Raw genomic sequence first — 19,954 nt, 5'->3', positions numbered from 1 at the left:
CAGGGAGACACCACGTTACTATAAAGCTGGCAGTGACGGACGCCAGCGTTATGACGTGTGATGTCATCGATGTGGGCCTTACTGTGAGAACAGCGCCAGTACACTGCTCCTCTATGAAGGGAATACCACCTAGTATAAAAGGAAGTCCTGATACCCTGTTTACTATGCTTTATAAAAGGCCACATACCGTCCTGAAACACGTTGCACCATCTGTTTTATTACCTGTGCCCAGTGATTTGTCTACCTACCTGTATTTATTGCTATTTGGTCAATTAAAATCCCCCCTTTTTGGACGACAACTGTTTTGGATAAACTTACCCAGCCTGGAATCCATTTGGGGAGGTCTCAAGGACATGAGAGCTCCCATCTAAGTAAGTTTTCCATTTATCAGATTGTTTTTATGTAATCCTTATGAGCGCAGGACAAAAACCTATTCTTGAATCTGTATAAACTAAATTATAGTGCTCACAGGGCAGGTTCCAAGGAGTCCGGGGATGTAGTTTTTAAGCTCACCCGGCTCATTCCCACACCATCACATGTGAAAGGATGCGCAAGTGGACTCACGTCTGCAGGCTGTGCAGGAAAATACATATTGCGCTCTATGGAAGCGGACACACAGCTGTAGAGATGAGTCCTCTGCTGCCGACCTCCGTGGGTGACCGCGCGGGAATAGAGAGACAGGTAATCATAATAACATTCCTGAACCCCTCAGAACCTGCCCTATGAGCAGTAGAGCTTAGTTTATGGTGCTCTCAGGTGGTGACAGGTTCCCTTTAAAATGCGCCCATACACATTAGATCAACAGCAGCTGAACACACTGATTTTGGTAGGACCAGATTACCATTTCATGTGTACAGGGATGTTCCAACTGTGTCAAAAGGAATAGCTGTCACCCAAATAACTATTTGGCCGACTGCTATCTAATGTGTGAGACCAGCAATAGACTTTCTTATAAAGACATGCAATGCACATAATTGATTTGCAGACATGAAGAATATGCAAACTTTCCACAAGAAATTAAAGAACTCACCAGCCACCGAAATCCGGGGATCCAGATAGTTCAGCTTGAAGGAACTCAAGGCCATCTGTTTCTTGTCTTCTCAGTCAGTCTCCTGCACCTCCAAGTTCAGTTGCCGTTCTTCTGTTCTTATGACAGCTTTCTTCTTGCTTTCCACAAGTCTAAGACAAAAGGAAGACATCATATACCACATCCATAGAAAGAGTTCCCCAAGTGACTGTTACGGTAAAGCCGTACGTTGTTACAGATCTGACACTAATTTTTTGCAGTGGCAAAATCTGCCCCAAGTGGTGCGAAGGTTACGTGAAGTCGCATCTGCATTGCTTGTACTGTGACACATCGCTGATTTACCGCACACAATTCTGCGGCGGTAGATGCGTATTCTACATCTGGCCTTACGCTAAAGGTGGTTTCCCACACAGCGCTTTTTGGAATAACTCCACTGCAGTTCTTTGAGCCAAACCCAGGAGTTGATTCCAGCAGAAAGGAGGAGTTTAAAACCTTTGTTTAAAGGAATTGTACCAAGAACTAAAATTATCCCGTATCCACCAGATAGGGAATAACCTTATGATCAGTGGTGATCCAAACGCTGGGACTCCCACCAATCCTGAGAAAAGAGTTCCTGAAAGTGCCTAGATAAATGGAGAGGAGAATGCGCATGTGACCGTCGCTCTATTCATTCAATCACAATGCTGAAATTGTACAAACTCCCAGCAATCTCCAGTGCTGTCATTTAATTGATTTGAGTGGCAGTAGGCATGCGTTATGTCTGCTCCATTCATGGGGAACATCTCAGAATATCACTTCACCTACAGTAGTCTACTCGCAAAGGGAGAATTTCAATAAACTTTGTGCAAGGAAAACTGGCGCAGTTACCCAAAGCAAATAGATTTCCACTGACCATTTTTCACCTGCACCAGTTTTGATGAATTTTCCTGCCAGCATCACATCGTCATTACACCTCATATGAACTGACCATAGTGGTAGCTGATATATGGAATCCGAAGGATTAATACACAGGGGGATCTGGAAGGAAAAAGTCCCCCAGCAATAGCTGCACGCTCATTTACATGGTGCACACCACAATGCTAGTCCTATTAAGATGACATTTAGGGCATCCTACATACTACACCAGCTTCTCCGGGTTGTTTTCTTTAGCTTCTTTCTTCTCTTCATTCAGCTTCTTCTTTATGAAATCTGCTCTTTATTGGCCTCAATCTGGAGAGAAATAAGAGAAGACAAAGGGGTTGTCCAGTTATAAACCATTGATGACCTGTCCTTAGAATAGATGATCAATAGGAGATCAGTGGGGTCTGCTTTCCAGGACCCCCAACACTCTGCTGTTCGCTGGGCCGCTGCACTTGCACACTAGCTAATCTCTACAAGAAGCAGACAGCTCTGTTCCCACAGCAGTGGTCCGGTCTCATATTGCAGGGTAACTTTCCATTGAAGTGAATGGCCTGTAATACCAAGCCTCACCAGTGCGGGAACAGAGCTGCGTGCTTCCTGCAGAAGTTATATAAGTGAAGGTGTGCACCGACCGCTGAACAGCTGATCGGTTGTAGTAGTGCAAGTATATTGTTAGGGTTTTATATAAATTAAGCTTCAATTATATAAAACACTAACAAAATACTTGTACTACTACATAAAGTGGTCTGTGATATGTAACTCCCATCACACTGCGGTCACAGAACAGCTGGAGAGCCGTCGGCTGCAAATCACTGATCCACCATCTTATTGGTGACTGCGAGTGACATTATATTTCTTGCCCACCTCTGATCTCAGATTAGCCATGGATGATTGAATGTTTAGGGGTTCCTGCTGATGCAAAGTATAGCAACCGCACTGTTAGCTCTGTTATAGGACAGGATCGTACCTGGGCCGTGTCCTCCGCTGGGAAAGAAAAAGCTGAAATTTACAAGTATTCAGAATTAATGAAGGAAAGGAAGTAAACGAAAGGGGGAAGAAGAACCCATCATCTGACAGTACGTCTCCTTGATCACACATATATATATAGTCACATGTATGATATACAATATATACGATTCAACAACCTATCTACTATATACTCTCCTTAAGAAGAGCCTCATGTCAGTCAGGCAGTGAATGAGAAGACATTCCTTACTTCAGGTGCTGCAGATCCTCTTTAAGACTCATCACATCCCCCATATACTGTCTACTGCTCCTCATCACATCCCCCATATAATGTCCTCTCACCTCATCCCATCCCCATACGCGTCTGGTCCAGAGATGTGTATACCTGGCAAATTTTAAATATGTCTAAATAAAGGAAGATTATACATTTTATTCTGCAAGCAAGCGTGGATGACACTTTTTCCTGCATGGAATTTTCTGCTGTTTAAGCCCAGGACCGGGGGCAGGTGAAACCGCTTGAGCAAGCAGTGGATCGTGAGACATATGAAGTGAGCAAGCTGACAGCACAGCACACTATTTTCAAGTGTCTTTTTCTTTGGAATTACCTGGCCGCTGTTGCTATGAATAACTTGTTCTGAGGAGACTATGCACAGCACCAAATGCAAGTATACAAGGATTGAGGTAAATTCTACCCATATTTATAAGTGCAGTATCTCCATTATTTTTGGACATTTGCTCACGATACTCACACTATTTGTAAATGAAAATTTAGCCACTAAGGTATACCATCTATTATTAGTACGTTTTATGGGACTCTAATGTACCTATGTTAATTTTTATTGGTGTTTTCAACAAAGTATGATGGCTGAACAAGAAACAGTTGTCCGGGCCAAGATGCAAAAATTATCCAGTCTGTTTCAGGACAATATACAAAGTATGCATCCTGACACAAAGGGGTTAATCCAATCATTAACCAAATATAAGAAATCAGAATTACAGACTTGGTGGGACCAACACTCCCTGAATAAATATTTGGATCTTACAATGATCCCAAGAGGATTGTGTTTGAAAAAATACCAACAACAATTTATGATGATGATTTTCTGTCCAGTTGGAATGATATCTTCTCCGATTGCTCTGATGAGATTGATAGTTGATAATGAGCAATTAAAATTAAATAAATTGCAGAAAGACATACAAGACATTGAACATAAATTGAGAGCAACTTAGAATTCCACAGAATGGGATAATCTAATACAAAAAGAGGATATGGAACTACATAAAATGGAAGAAAAGATAATTCACATAAAAAAAACCAAACTGGAAAGAGACAGACGCGATTACCAAGATGACAAAGTTTACAACTGGAGTTCCAAAAGGATTCAAAAACCCAAATCAATTCTCAAGAAACAATCAATGAGAAGTCATACAGGCAATTTGAATAGTGTCACATTCTCCTCCTCAGAGTGGGAAGGGGACACATCCCATGTATCATCAGATGTCTCCAGTGGTGACCCTCAGGTATTTGAAGAACCAACACAAAGAATGCAGACTATGGGGAGACTGTCAAAAAACAAGGCACCGAGAGGGGGCCATATGCCAAGAAGGAGATACCCCAGCCGCAGACCAACCATTCGGAATTAGCGGACAATATAATTTTTTTCACACCCCGTATTCTCTCTAACCAGCAATTGGAAATTATCAATAAGGGTAGGAATTTTGTACCTGACTGCACGTTTGACCCTTTCAATACTATGCTGGACCTAAACAAATTTGTTCGGGACCTCATTGTAAAGAAGTATTTCTGCGAACAAACCAGAATCAATGGGGCAAACAGAACAGCTTCTTAGGAGTCTGCAAAACAAGACGACAAACATGGAGACCTAACAACAAGGGACACTGCCTTTCTCTGGGATTTAGAACAACTAGAAAAAGAACAGATGGACACTGATATGGCACCAGATTCAATTCCAATGCCATCAGATATGAGGATTCCCAATCCCTCTTTTTACCCCAAACATCTCAGAACTAGATGGCTGGATGATTTTCAAAACAGTATGGAAAGAGATCTTAATGACCTATATAGATCCAGTCAGAAGAAAGATGCATCCAAATATTAAAATGTTAACATCTCAGTGTCCCAGAGACGTGACTTACAGAATCTCATTAACGATACTGATTTAATAATTCAGCAATCGGACAAAGGGGGCACCATTGCCATAATGGATAATGCATTATACAGTTTATGTGTTGAAAAAATACTCAATGATGATAAAACTTATAGAAAATTAGAGATTGATCCCACCGTAACATTCACCCATTCATTGTCTGATTTGATTACCAGAGGGGGCTCAATGGGGGTATTAAGTGACAAAGAAATGGCTTATCTAGTTCCCAAAAATCCTATTCTTGCAAATTTTTATGGGATTCCCAAGTCTCACAAAAATGTATTTCCACCTCCCATGCGCCCAATAGTTTCGGGACGAGGATCCCTATGTGAGAGACTCAGGCTGTAATTTTCTACCTACCCAATTGCTGTGGTAGTTCAAATCCCCGGATATATTCCTAATAGCAATAGTGTCATTCAAATATTAGCAGGACACAAATGGGGGGCAGATAAAACCTGGGTAACTTGCGATGTCAAAGCATTGTATTCCTCTATCCCTCACCATTTGGCGCTACAGGCACTTGCATTTCACCTTAGGTCTCATGCACAATATAATGATTCTCTAAGAGCCTTTTTGATGGAAGCAACATTATAATGAATGCAAACTTGGGACAACCCCTTTTAAGATCAGGCTTCATAGGCAATCTGCAATGGAAGCCCTGGGAGTGTGCAGAAGGCCCCCAGCTGCCATTGTAACCGTTAGGGACCTCCAAACTTCGATCGGAGCATTTAAAGGGTTAATATGTTGCAGGCGGGTGTCAGCTATACCAGACAGCATTGTATAGAGTAGGATCGGCCCAGAACCCATTCCATACAAAGCCCAAACCTCCATGACTTAACAGTACATCATGGAGCATTAAGGGGTTAATGTTGTGCATAATTTATATGCGACCTTTATGGTCCCATCCACTTTGCATGTAGTGATGCGACCGCTTTCATCATCATTTGCGATATAACAAGATGGCGGCCTGTGGAGCACTTATTGTGACATCATAGGATGAGAGAATTCTAAACATTGTGACATCACCGCATTCCAAGCTAACCCTGCAGCGTGGAAAGCCTGGAGCTCTGATCACGAGGCGAGGACGAAGAGAGAGGATCCAGCGCAGGTAACACCATCACTTTCCGGAAGTCGCAGAGCTGCTGGCTACCAGGCAATGTGCGTGAGGAACGGGCCAACCTAGACGGACGGGAAGCAAGACCCGAGTTCATGGCATCCAGTGAAAGATTAAGGAAGATACTGAGGAACTACCCAACACCACACGCTACCAACCCGCCAAGCATGGACGATCTGTGAGTAGCCCAGCCCATGCCCAGCCTGCGCGCCACCACACAGCGCCCTCACCCTGCAGGCAGCCTCACAGCGCCCTCACCCTGCAGGCAGCCTCACAGCGCCCTCACCCTGCAGGCAGCCTCACAGCGCCCTCACCCCGCAGGCAGCCTCACAGCGCCCTCACCCCGCAGGCAGCCGCACAGCGCCCTCACCCCGCAGGCAGCCGCACAGCGCCCTCACCCCGCAGGCAGCCGCACAGCGCCCTCACCCCGCAGGCAGCCGCACAGCGCCCTCACCCCGCAGGCAGCCGCACAGCGCCCTCACCCCGCAGGCAGCCGCACAGCTCCCTCACCCCGCACGCAGCCGCACAGCGCCCTCACCCCGCAGGCAGCCGCACAGCGCCCTCACCCCGCACGCAGCCTCACAGCGCCCTCACCCCGCAGGCAGCCGCACAGCGCCCTCACCCCGCAGGGAGCCGCACAGCGCCCTCACCCCGCAGGGAGCCGCACAGCGCCCTCACCCCGCACGCAGCCTCACAGCGCCCTCACCCCGCACGCAGCCGCACAGCGCCCTCACCCCGCACGCAGCCGCACAGCGCCCTCACCCCGCACGCAGCCGCACAGCGCCCTCACCCCGCACGCAGCCGCACAGCGCCCTCACCCCGCACGCAGCCGCACAGCGCCCTCACCCCGCACATCGCCCTCACCCCGCACGCAGCCGCACAGCGCACACACCCCGTATGCGGCCACGCAGCGCCCCCCAGCTCTACAGAGAGATGCTGCAATAAAGCAAGCATTATCCTCCATTTGCTGTGACAACAATTCTGAATGAATGAAGGCTGTAATTCTGGAAGTACTGATCATGCGACCATGACCTGACAACCAGGATCGCTCATTCATCCACTGGAACAGCAAATGATTCTTCCCTTGGACGGGTGCAGTCACACAGCGTCCCACCCTGCGCCCCGTCACACAGCGCCCTCACCCAACAGGCAGCCGCACAGCGCATTCACCCTGCACGCAGCCACACAGCGCCCCCCGGCTCTAAGGAGAGATGCTGCAATGAAGCAAGCATTATCCTCCATTTGCTGTGACAACAATTCTGAATGAATGAAGGCTGTAATTCTGGAAGTACTGATCATGTGACCATGACCTGACAACCAGGATCGCTCATTCATCCACTGGAACAGCAAATGATTCTTCCCTTGGACGGGTGCAGTCACACAGCGTCCCACCCTGCGCCCCGCCACACAGCGCCCTCACCCAACAGGCAGTCGCACATCGCATTTACCCTGCACGCAGCCACATAGCGCCCCCCAGCTCTACAGAGAGATGCTGCAATAAAGCAAGCATTATCCTCCATTTGCTGTGACAACAATTCTGAATGAATGAAGGCTGTAATTCTGGAAGTACTGATCATGTGACCATGACCTGACAACCAGGATCGCTCATTCATCCACTGGAACAGCAAATGATTCTTCCCTTGGACGGGTGCAGTCACACAGCGTCCCACCCTGCGCCCCGCCACACAGCGCATTCACCCTGCATGCAGCCACACAGCGCCCCCCCAGCTCTACAGAGAGATGCTGCAATGAAGCAAGCATTATCCTCCATTTGCTGAGACAACAATTCTGAATGAATGAAGGCTGTAATTCTGGAAGTACTGATCATGTGACCATGACCTGACAACCAGGATCGCTCATTCATCCACTGGAACAGCAAATGATTCTTCCCTTGGACGGGTGCAGTCACACAGCGTCCCACCCTGCGCCCCGCCACACAGCGCATTCACCCTGCATGCAGCCACACAGCGCCCCCCCAGCTCTACAGAGAGATGCTGCAATGAAGCAAGCATTATCCTCCATTTGCTGTGACAACAATTCTGAATGAATGAAGGCTGTAATTCTGGAAGTACTGATCATGTGACCATGACCTGACAACCAGGATCGCTCATTCATCCACTGGAACAGCAAATGATTCTTCCCTTGGACGGGTGCAGTCACACAGCGTCCCACCCTGCGCCCCGCCACACAGCGCCCTCACCCAACAGGCAGCCGCACAGCGCATTCACCCTGCACGCAGCCACACAGCGCCCCCTAGCTCTATAGAGAGATGCTGCAATGAAGCAAGCATTATCCTCCATTTGCTGTGACAACAATTCTGAATGAATGAAGGCTGTAATTCTGGAAGTACTGATCATGTGACCATGACCTGACAACCAGGATCGCTCATTCATCCACTGGAACAGCAAATGATTCTTCCCTTGGACGGGTGCAGTCACACAGCGTCCCACCCTGCGCCCCGCCACACAGCGCCCTCACCCTGCAGGCAGCCGCACAGTGCATTCACCCTGCACGCAGCCACACAGCGCCCCCCAGCTCTACAGAGAGATGCTGCAATAACGCAAGCATTATCCTCCATTTGCTGTGACAACAATTCTGAATGAATGAAGGCTGTAATTCTGGAAGTACTGATCATGTGACCATGACCTGACAACCAGGATCGCTCATTCATCCACTGGAACAGCAAATGATTCTTCTCTTGGACGGGTGCAGTCACACAGCGTCCCACCCTGCGCCCCGCCACACAGCGCCCTCACCCAACAGGCAGCCGCACAGCGCATTCACCCTGCACGCAGCCACACAGCGCCCCCCAGCTCTACAGAGAGATGCTGCAATGAAGCAAGCATTATCCTCCATTTGCTGTGACAACAATTCTGAATGAATGAAGGCTGTAATTCTGGAAGTACTGATCATGTGACCATGACCTGACAACCAGGATCGCTCATTCATCCACTGGAACAGCAAATGATTCTTCCCTTGGATGGGTGCAGTCACACAGCGTCCCACCCTGCGCCCCGCCACACAGCGCACTCACCCAACAGGCAGTCGCACAGCGCATTCACCCTGCACGCAGCCACACAGCGCCCCCTAGCTCTACAGAGAGATGCTGCAATGAAGCAAGCATTATCCTCCATTTGCTGTGACAACAATTCTGAATGAATGAAGGCTGTAATTCTGGAAGTACTGATCATGTGACCATGACCTGACAACCAGGATCGCTCATTCATCCACTGGAACAGGAAATGATTCTTCCCTTGGATGGGTGCAGTCACACAGCGTCCCACCCTGCGCCCTGCCACACAGCGCCCTCACCCAACAGGCAGTCGCACAGCGCATTCACCCTGCACGCAGCCACACAGCGCCCCCCAGCTCTACAGAGAGATGCTGCAATGAAGCAAGCATTATCCTCCATTTGCTGTGACAACAATTCTGAATGAATGAAGGCTGTAATTCTGGAAGTACTGATCATGTGACCATGACCTGACAACCAGGATCGCTCATTCATCCACTGGAACAGCAAATGATTCTTCCCTTGGACGGGTGCAGTCACACAGCGTCCCACCCTGCGCCCCGCCACACAGCGCCCTCACCCAACAGGCAGCCGCACAGCGCATTCACCCTGCACGCAGCCACACAGCGCCCCCTAGCTCTACAGAGAGATGCTGCAATGAAGCAAGCATTATCCTCCATTTACTGTGACAACAATTCTGAATGAATGAAGGCTGTAATTCTGGAAGTACTGATCATGTGACCATGACCTGACAACCAGGATCGCTCATTTATCCACTGGAACAGCAAATGATTCTTCCCTTGCACGGGTGCAGTCACACAGCGTCCCACCCTGCGCCCCGCCACACAGCGCCCTCACCCAACAGGCAGTCGCACAGCGCATTCACCCTGCACGCAGCCACACAGCGCCCCCCAGCTCTACAGAGAGATGCTGCAATGAAGCAAGCATTATCCTCCATTTGCTGTGACAACAATTCTGAATGAATGAAGGCTGTAATTCTGGAAGTACTGATCATGTGACCATGACCTGACAACCAGGATCGCTCATTCATCCACTGGAACAGCAAATGATTCTTCCCTTGGACGGGTGCAGTCACACAGCGTCCCACCCTGCGCCCCGCCACACAGCGCCCTCACCCAACAGGCAGCCGCACAGCGCATTCACCCTGCACGCAGCCACACAGCGCCCCCCAGCTCTACAGAGAGATGCTGCAATGAAGCAAGCATTATCCTCCATTTGCTGTGACAACAATTCTGAATGAATGAAGGCTGTAATTCTGGAAGTACTGATCATGTGACCATGACCTGACAACCAGGATCGCTCATTCATCCACTGGAACAGCAAATGATTCTTCTCTTGGACGGGTGCAGTCACACAGCGTCCCACCCTGCGCCCCGCCACACAGCGCCCTCACCCAACAGGCAGCCGCACAGCGCATTCACCCTGCACGCAGCCACACAGTGCCCCCCAGCTCTACAGAGAGATGCTGCAATGAAGCAAGCATTATCCTCCATTTGCTGTGACAACAATTCTGAATGAATGAAGGCTGTAATTCTGGAAGTACTGATCATGTGACCATGACCTGACAACCAGGATCGCTCATTCATCCACTGGAACAGCAAATGATTCTTCCCTTGGACGGGTGCAGTCACACAGCGTCCCACACTGCGCCCCGCCACACAGCGCCCTCACCCAACAGGCAGCCGCACAGCGCATTCACCCTGCACGCAGCCACACAGCGCCCCCCAGCTCTACAGAGAGATGCTGCAATGAAGCAAGCATTATCCTCCATTTGCTGTGACAACAATTCTGAATGAATGAAGGCTGTAATTCTGGAAGTACTGATCATGTGACCATGACCTGACAACCAGGATCGCTCATTCATCCACTGGAACAGCAAATGATTCTTCCCTTGGACGGGTGCAGTCACACAGCGTCCCACACTGCGCCCCGCCACACAGCGCCCTCACCCAACAGCCAGCCGCACAGCGCATTCACCCTGCACGCAGCCACACAGCGCCCCCCAGCTCTACAGAGAGATGCTGCAATGAAGCAAGCATTATCCTCCATTTGCTGTGACAACAATTCTGAATGAATGAAGGCTGTAATTCTGGAAGTACTGATCATGTGACCATGACCTGACAACCAGGATCGCTCATTCATCCACTGAAACAGCAAATGATTCTTCCCTCGGACTATAAGGGGGGTGCAGTCACACAGCGTCCCACCCTGTACCCTGCTGTACAGCGCCCTCACCCTGCACCCCGCCACACAACACCCTCACCCTGAACCCCGCCATACAGCGCCGTCACCATGCACCCCGCCACACAGCGTCTACTAGCTGTACACCCAGCCAGCAACTTCATTTGGACACCCACACAGCGCCCCACCCCAGCTCTACATGTACAATGCCCACCACCATCACACTATCATCAGCGGCTCTGATCCAGGGTTCTAGGACTGATCGCCTTTTCCCGGGGTCAAGAAGGAATTTTTTCCCTGTGACACAAATTGGCTAAAAGTGTCGAGGGATTTTTCGCTTTCTTCTGGATCTGCAGCCTTAGGGAAGCCATAACACTAAAATGTTGAAAACCTTAAATAAATAAAGTCTTTTATAATTGACACTTCTCTTAAGTTTTTATTTTGGAGCATGCGAGAATTTATTTTCTGGTGTCTAATTTCTGGTGAAGGCTGATTTTAGACAATACTTTCTAAATAAACCATTTCTTAAATTTATGGAATTGAATCCAAATACATATGGGTGAGAAAATGGTTGTTTGCAGCAAAGTTGTAGCTAGACGGAGGTCAGGGAGGGATCAGAGGGGGCATGTGCCCCAGGTGCCAGGGGGGGGGGGCCTTGGTGAGGTATGTAAATGAGGGATGAGAAAGGGCATGTGCCCCAGGTGCCAGGGGGGCCTTGATGAGGTATGTAAATGACGGATGAGAGGGAGCACGTGCCCCAGGTGCCGGGGGAAGCCTTGGTGAGGTATGTAAATGAGGGATGAGAGGGAGCACGTGCCCCAGGTGCCAGGGGGAGGCCTTGGTAAGGTATGTAAATGCAGGGCAAGTGCAACAAACTGAATATTTGCCCCATGTGAAGGCAATTACAGCTCTGGTTTCCACAAAGATATGAATATTAACACGTAAGCCACAAACTGCAGTGCAGCCTGTACGGCAAGCCCAAGGGAAGATATTGTATGTGTAAACCCAGGATCAGAGACACTTGAGATGATCACAGATCCTGGGCATAACTAGACAACCAACCCATCATGTCCTCCTTCCTGATGTGAAGCGATACACTGATTAGTAACATGTAGGGTGGTGAATCCCAAGTGGTTCCCCATTAAGAAAACAACTGCAACCACATTTAGTGTAAACAACGCAACTTTACTAAATGCAACCGCCAACAAGTGGTACAGAAACCTAAAGAAAAGCTTAAACGTTGCAAGCTTATAATACGAGAAAGACTGTTTGTTCTCCTCTACTCTGTTCCTGCTTACTTCACAGGAGCCCCCGTAGAGCATGTTGCTTCATAGAGGCCTGATTGTCCTATAATCCCCAATAGTGTCCACATCCCTAAATTAGGCCACTCCCACTAGCCAATCAATCCCATGATACAGCTCTTCCCCAGCACGCATGCTCGCTATCTCTGGCAGTTCCATAGGGATGTAGAAGAAGCAATGTGTATGCTTTACCGCCACTCCATTCATCCATGAAAAACAAAGGACCCCAATTCTTTTCATTGGTAGGTGTACTAGCAACTGGACCTTCACTGATTAAACACTTATTCCCTCATCCTGTGTATAGGGGATAAGTTATAATCTTGGTAGAACCCCTTTAAGGCCCTGGGACCAGAACTGAACTTCATGTGTAGCAGTAAGGAGAGCTCTAAGGCCTCATGTCCACTAGCTAAATGGAATTGCGGAATCCGCAGCGGATTTTGCCCATAGGGAATCATTGGCCATCCACGGTCCGTTAAATTGAATTTTGCACCTGCGGATGGCATTTTAAAAGAATTGCATTTTTCATGCGCGGGAGAAAAAAAGCGGCATGCTCGATTCTGCCGCGCATTCCGCACGGATCGGCAACATTGCTATCACATTGATAGCAATGTGTGCGGATATCTGCATGCAAAAAAAATACCACTTAAAGCAAATCCGCGGCAGATTCTGCGCGGATTGTATTTTTCAAGTGGACATGAGGCCTTAGGGCTCATGTCCACGGGCAAAATGTGATTTAAAATCCGCAGCGGATCTCCCGCGCGCGGATCCGCACCCCATAGGGATGCATTGACCACCCGCGGGTAGATAAATACCCGCGGATCGTCAATAAAAGGCATTTAAAAAAAAATGGAGCATGAAAAAATCTGGACCATGCTCCATTTTCCTAAAATAGGAATTAAAAGCATTTACTCACCCGCAGCGGGCCGCGAAGCTCTGCTCTTCCTCACGGCCGCATCTCCCTTGCTTCGGCTCGGCGGATGTGCCCGGCGCATGCGCGCGGCACGTCGAAGACGTGCCGGCGACAGGAATTCATCCGCCGGCCGAAAATGAAGATCCGGCCGTGAGGAACAGCTGACCTTCGCCGCCCGCTACGGATAGGTAAATGCTTTTAAATTTCTATTTTCAGCGCTCATGTCCGCGGGGCAGGAGGGACCCGCTGCAGATTCTCCATGTAGAATCTGCAGCGGATCTGATTTTCCCCGTGGACATGAGGCCTTAGGCTTTGTCCGACACTTCTATGTACCCAGTTGTGTGTCCGCATGGCCTCAGCTGGGGTGGTAGAGATGGCCATAAACATTATATATAAGACGTTTAGTTCAAATTAGTTTTCCATACTAAAGCATTTCAACCTTTTTAAAAGTTACCTTATCTTAACATTTCTCACCTGAACCCATAAAAACATTAAAAGAAGTGCAGGGTAGTTCTGTTGCTGAACTGGAAATAGCTGAACCCACAGAAGCCCTGTGCAACATATAATCACTTTGGTCAAAACTCCCTAAACCACTTAGGGGCACCTCACAGTGTGAAGTGAAATACATTTGAACCCGTTCTTCTACCCTAAACCACCAGGAAAACTAGGAGATAAATGTACGAGGCTGGGAGACCGACCACCGGGACCTCCAGTGATCACGAGAATGGCAGTACCCTAGCCCCCTTGTGAATGGAGTTATACTGCTAATGTGTGAGCACGGCTCTATTTCCATGGAACTGATAGATAGCCAACCATTTACTACCTTGTTCAAGCTGCAATTGATAAAATATCAATATATATAGAATATATACATCAAAAGTATATGTAAGGAATATGTTGGCAATTAAAGGGTTATTCCGTGCTTTTACCATTGATGACCTATCCCCAGGATAGAGCACCAACAGTCAACCAGCGGGGATCCGCCGCTCAGGATCCCCGCTACATTAGTTTATCCTCTGGCTCACTGTCAGTACAGCGGGCTGGATATAGTCATTGGTAGTCAAGGCTAGAAATGCAATAGATGGCTTCCCCCCTCACCAAAACCAACAGGAGCGATGCCTCCCATTTCACCTTTGGCTCTGACTGCAATGAGAATCCGGAAGTGTAATTGAAAGCATCACTCCCACTGGTCTCAATGGGAATGAAGCCACCCACCACACTCCTGACCCAGACCACCAATGACAATGTCCAGCCTGCTGCACTGACAAGCCGGACAATCAGCTGATCGGCGGCGAATCAAAGTGGCGGACCCCAGCTGGTCAACCACTGACAACCCATCCCGAGGACATCACATCCTCAGCATTAGCCTGCAATACCCCCTTATAGTGGAAGGATTGATTTTGGGACCCACTGACACAAGAGAAAGGACAATAAAGAAGACCGAAGTATTAAAAACAAATAAAAAGGTCCCTTCCATTTCTGGTCTATAGCGGTCCCCAAAAACTGCCATCGCTCTAGAGACCCAGAGCCCATTGTAAATGAAGCCCTGGATTTCTATCGAGGCAGGAGTCACGTCAAATCAGGGTAAAGGTCCCAGGCATCTCATCAGATCCATAGGCGAGCCTGCTGCCCATATACTCTCAGCCCGTCTTATATACTATTTACAAAAATGGTCTACACGCTCGTGTGCACATAGACATTTTATTGTTCATCGTGCTGACTCATCTTAATTCACTATTACCACTGGGGCCGCTATGGGGGGTTGGGGGGCACTATTACTACTTGGGCAATTGTGGGGGTCGCAGTTACTGCAGAGGCCACTGTGTGGGGGGTCACTATTACTGCAGAGGCCACTGTGGGGGGGGGTCACTATTACTGCAGAGGCCACTGTGGGGGGGGGGGTCACTATTACTGCAGAGGCCACTGTGGGGGGGGGGGGGGTCACTATTACAGCAGAGGCCACTGTGGGGGGGGGTCACTATTACTGCAGAGGCCACTGTGGGGGGGGGGTCACTATTACTGCAGAGGCCACTGTGGGGGGGGGGGGGTCACTATTACTGCAGAGGCCACTGTGGGGGGGGGGCACTATTACTGCAGAGGCCACTGTGGGGGGTCACTAAACTGCAGAGGCCACTGTGGGGGGTCACTAAACTGCAGAGACCACTGTGGGGGGAACACTTACTGCAGAAGCCACTGTGGGGGTCCCTTTGGGGGAACACCATTACTGCAGAGGCCACTGTGGGGAACACTATTACTGCAGAGGCCACGGTGGGGAACACTATTACTGCAGAGGCCACTGTGGGGTACACTACTACTGCAGAGGCCACTGTGGGGAACACTATTACTGCAGAGGCCACTGTGGGGGGGGGGGGTCACTATTACTGCAGAGGCCACTGTGGGGGGGGGGGTCACTATTACTGCAGAGGCCACTGTGGGGGGTCACTAAACTGCAGAGGCCACTGTGGGGGGTCACTAAACTGCAGAGACCACTGTGGGGGGAACACTTACTGCAGAGGCCACTGTGGGGGTCCCTTTGGGGGAACACCATTACTGCAGAGGCCACTGTGGGGAACACTATTACTGCAGAGGCCACTGTGGGGAACACTATTACTGCAGAGGCCACTGTGGGGAACGCTATTACTGCAGAGGCCACTGTGGGGAACGCTATTACTGCAGAGGCCACTGTGGGGAACACTATTACTGCAGAGGCCACTGTGGGGAACGCTATTACTGCAGAGGCCACTGTGGGGAACGCTATTACTGCAGAGGCCACTGTGGGGAACGCTATTACTGCAGAGGCCACTGTGGGGAACGCTATTACTGCAGAGGCCACTGTGGGGAACGCTATTACTGCAGAGGCCACTGTGGGGAACGCTATTACTGCAGAGGCCACTGCGGGGAACGCTATTACTGCAGAGGCCACTGCGGGGAACGCTATTACTGCAGAGGCCACTGCGGGGAACGCTATTACTGCAGAGGCCACTGCGGGGAACACTATTACTGCAGAGGCCACTGCGGGGAACACTATTACTGCAGAGGCCACTGCGGGGAACACTATTACTGCAGAGGCCACTGTGGGGAACACTATTACTACTGGGGCCACTGTGGGGAACACTATTACTACTGGGGCCACTGTGGGGAACACTATTACTACTGGGGCCACTGTGGGGAACACTATTACTACTGGGGCCACTGTGGGGAACACTATTACTACTGGGGCCACTGTGGGGAACACTATTACTACTGGGGCCACTGTGGGGAACACTATTACTACTGGGGCCACTGTGGGGAACACTATTACTACTGGGGCCACTGTGGGGAACACTATTACTACTGGGGCCACTGTGGGGAACACTATTACTACTGGGGCCACTGTGGGGAACACTATTACTACTGGGGCCACTGTGGGGAACACTTACTACTGGGGCCACTGTGGGGAACACTTACTACTGGGGCCACTGTGGGGAACACTTACTACTGGGGCCACTGTGGGGAACACTTACTACTGGGGCCACTGTGGGGAACACTTACTACTGGGGCCACTGTGGGGAACACTTACTACTGGGGCCACTGTGGGGAACACTTACTACTGGGGCCACTGTGGGGAACACTTACTACTGGGGCCACTGTGGGGAACACTTACTACTGGGGCCACTGTGGGGAACACTTACTACTGGGGCCACTGTGGGGAACACTTACTACTGGGGCCACTGTGGGGAACACTTACTACTGGGGCCACTGTGGGGAACACTTACTACTGGGGCCACTGTGGGGAACACTTACTACTGGGGCCACTGTGGGGAACACTTACTACTGGGGCCACTGTGGGGAACACTTACTACTGGGGCCACTGTGGGGAACACTTACTACTGGGGCCACTGTGGGGAACACTTACTACTGGGGCCACTGTGGGGAACACTTACTACTGGGGCCACTGTGGGGAACACTTACTACTGGGGCCACTGTGGGGAACACTTACTACTGGGGCCACTGTGGGGAACACGTACTACTGGGGCCACTGTGGGGAACACGTACTACTGGGGCTGACGCCAGGAGCAGCGGCACGAGACGGAGGTACGAGCGGGGGGCTGAAGGGGACAGCGGAGCAGCTCAGCAGCCGATACCAGCGCCGAAGCAGGTGCGGGGGCAGCAAGGAGAAGACCGGAGCGCAGTAGCCGGCGCCAAGAGGCCACCAGGAGTCCAGCGCCAGCAGCAGCGGAGGGGACCAGAACGGAGCAGCTGAGACAGGAGGGCAGAGTGAGCGGCCGCCGGGACAGCGGGTGACGTCACCAGGAGGAGTGGAGGAGCTGATAAGTATCTTCTGTGTGTGTTTGTGAGCTAAGTGTGTGTCTTCTGTGTATCTGGTTATTTGTGTCTTCTGTGTGTGTGTGTGTCTGGGGGTCTAAGTGTTTGTGAGGGGGGTAAAAAAAAAAAAATTTTGTGACCGGTTGTGCATAAGTCTCAGCGGGTAAGAGGTTGCGTGAGAGCGGCAGCGTGAGTAGTTGCACAGAGGCAGCAGCGTGTGAGCGGTTGCAGCAGCGGGTGAGCGGTTGCAGCAGCGGGTGAGGGGTTGCAGCAGCGGGTGAGGGGTTGCAGCAGCGGGTGAGGGGTTGCAGCAGCGGGTGAGGGGTTGCAGCAGCGGGTGAGCGGTTGCAGCAGCGGGTGAGCGGTTGCAGCAGCGGGTGAGCGGTTGCAGCAGCGGGTGAGCGGTTGCAGCAGCGGGTGAGCGGTTGCAGCAGCGGGTGAGCGGTTGCAGCAGCGGGTGAGCGGTTGCAGCAGCGGGTCAGCGGTTGCAGCAGCGGGTCAGCGGTTGCAGCAGCGGGTCAGCGGTTGCAGCAGCGGGTCAGCGGTTGCAGCAGCGGGTCAGCAGTTGAGCGGTTGCAGCAGCGTGTGAGCAGTTGTAGCAGCGTGTGAGCGGAGAGTGATCAAGTCTATCTTCACTACTTCCACAAGTAAATTGTAGATCCCCATTAGGATGAGCTCCATGTCTGGCAATGTCATCCAGTGTGCTACTTGTGCAATGTATGCGGTCCTTGATCAGCCGATCGAGGGGGGCATACTGTTGCGCAAGATGCGTGCACGTCGCACATTTAGAAGCCCAAATTCTGGATCTAAACGGGCAACTGGCAACACTGAGAGCCATTGACATCCTGGAAAGGAGTTTGGTGCTCACTGAGCAGACACTCGCTGGGGTAGAGGCGGGGGCAGATGGTAGTACGGAAGTGCAGGGGGAGCAGGCAGTCAGCTGGGTGTCAGATAGAAGGAGGCGTAGAGGGAATAGATCCAGGGAGGCTGGTCCTGAACTGGCACAACCCAACATGTCTGCAACGTTGGCAGATGAGGGCGATGCCATTACAGAGCCAGCACCGCTGCAGCACGACATGCCCTCTGAACGCCAGGGGGATGACTGCTCCAGTGAGACGGGGATGGGGAGCGCAGGGCAGGCTAGACAGGTTCTAGTGGTGGGGGACTCAATTAGGGGGACAGAGAGGGCAATCTGCCATAAAGACCGGGATCGTCGAACGGTGTGTTGTCTTCCTTGCGCTCGAGTTCGACACATCGCGGATCGGATTGACAGATTACTGGGAGGGGCTGGTGAGGATCCAGCGGTCATGGTGCACGTTGGCACCAATGAACAAGTTAGAGGTCAATGGAGGGCCCTCAAAAATGATTTCAGGGACTTCGGGTCCAAGCTTAGGGCGAGGACCTCCAGGGTACTTTTCTCGGAAATACTACCTGTACCTAAAGCCACACTAGAAAGGCAGCAGGATCTTAGGGAGGTAAACAAGTGGCTCCGGAGTTGGTGTAAGAAGGAGGGATTTGTGTTCCTGGAGAACTGGGCTGACTTTGCTGTCGGCTACAGGCTCTACCGTAGGGACGGGCTGCATCTTAATGGGGAGGGTGCAGCTGTGCTGGGGGATAAGATGGCTAGAAGGCTGGAGGAGTGTTTAAACTAGGGACTGGGGGGGGGGTAAAATGAGAAATAGTGGGGTAGCCAGTGTAACTAGCGATCCGGGTCCAAGCAAAGGGAATGGGGGGGGTCGAGCAGGGGGTGGGGTTAGTACAGATAGAATTGATAGATCAGCCATAAGTACGAATAGCAACAAAACAAATTTAAAAAACAAAAAAAATTATATAAATTGTATGACCACGAATGCAAGAAGTCTGATTGGTAAAGTGGGTGAGCTTGAAGCGAGAATGACTGATGAAAACTATGATATAGTCGGAATTACGGAAACATGGCTTGATGATAAGTGCGATTGGGCGGTGAATTTGCAGGGGTACAATCTCTTCAGAAGAGACTGAAGGAACCAGAAAGGGGGAGGGGTATGTCTGTACGTCAAATCGAACTTGAA

General features: G+C 50.5%; 1 protein-coding gene across 1 annotated transcript in view; it reads left to right on the top strand.

The window, feature by feature from the left end:
* Window positions 1–6,270: 6,270 nt before the first annotated feature.
* The window catches only part of LOC136598675 (lysophosphatidylcholine acyltransferase 2-like), a 91,189-nt gene continuing 77,505 nt past the window's right edge, over window positions 6,271–19,954 (top strand). The window contains exon 1 of the mRNA XM_066588758.1: window positions 6,271–6,353. Within this exon, the coding sequence (XP_066444855.1) occupies window positions 6,271–6,353 (83 nt within the window). The remainder of the gene's footprint in view (window positions 6,354–19,954) is intronic.

The sequence above is a fragment of the Eleutherodactylus coqui genome, unplaced genomic scaffold (genome assembly GCF_035609145.1).
Source record: "Eleutherodactylus coqui strain aEleCoq1 unplaced genomic scaffold, aEleCoq1.hap1 HAP1_SCAFFOLD_69, whole genome shotgun sequence".
Classification (NCBI taxonomy): domain Eukaryota; kingdom Metazoa; phylum Chordata; class Amphibia; order Anura; family Eleutherodactylidae; genus Eleutherodactylus; species Eleutherodactylus coqui.
This window is presented reverse-complemented; position numbering and strand designations above follow the sequence as displayed.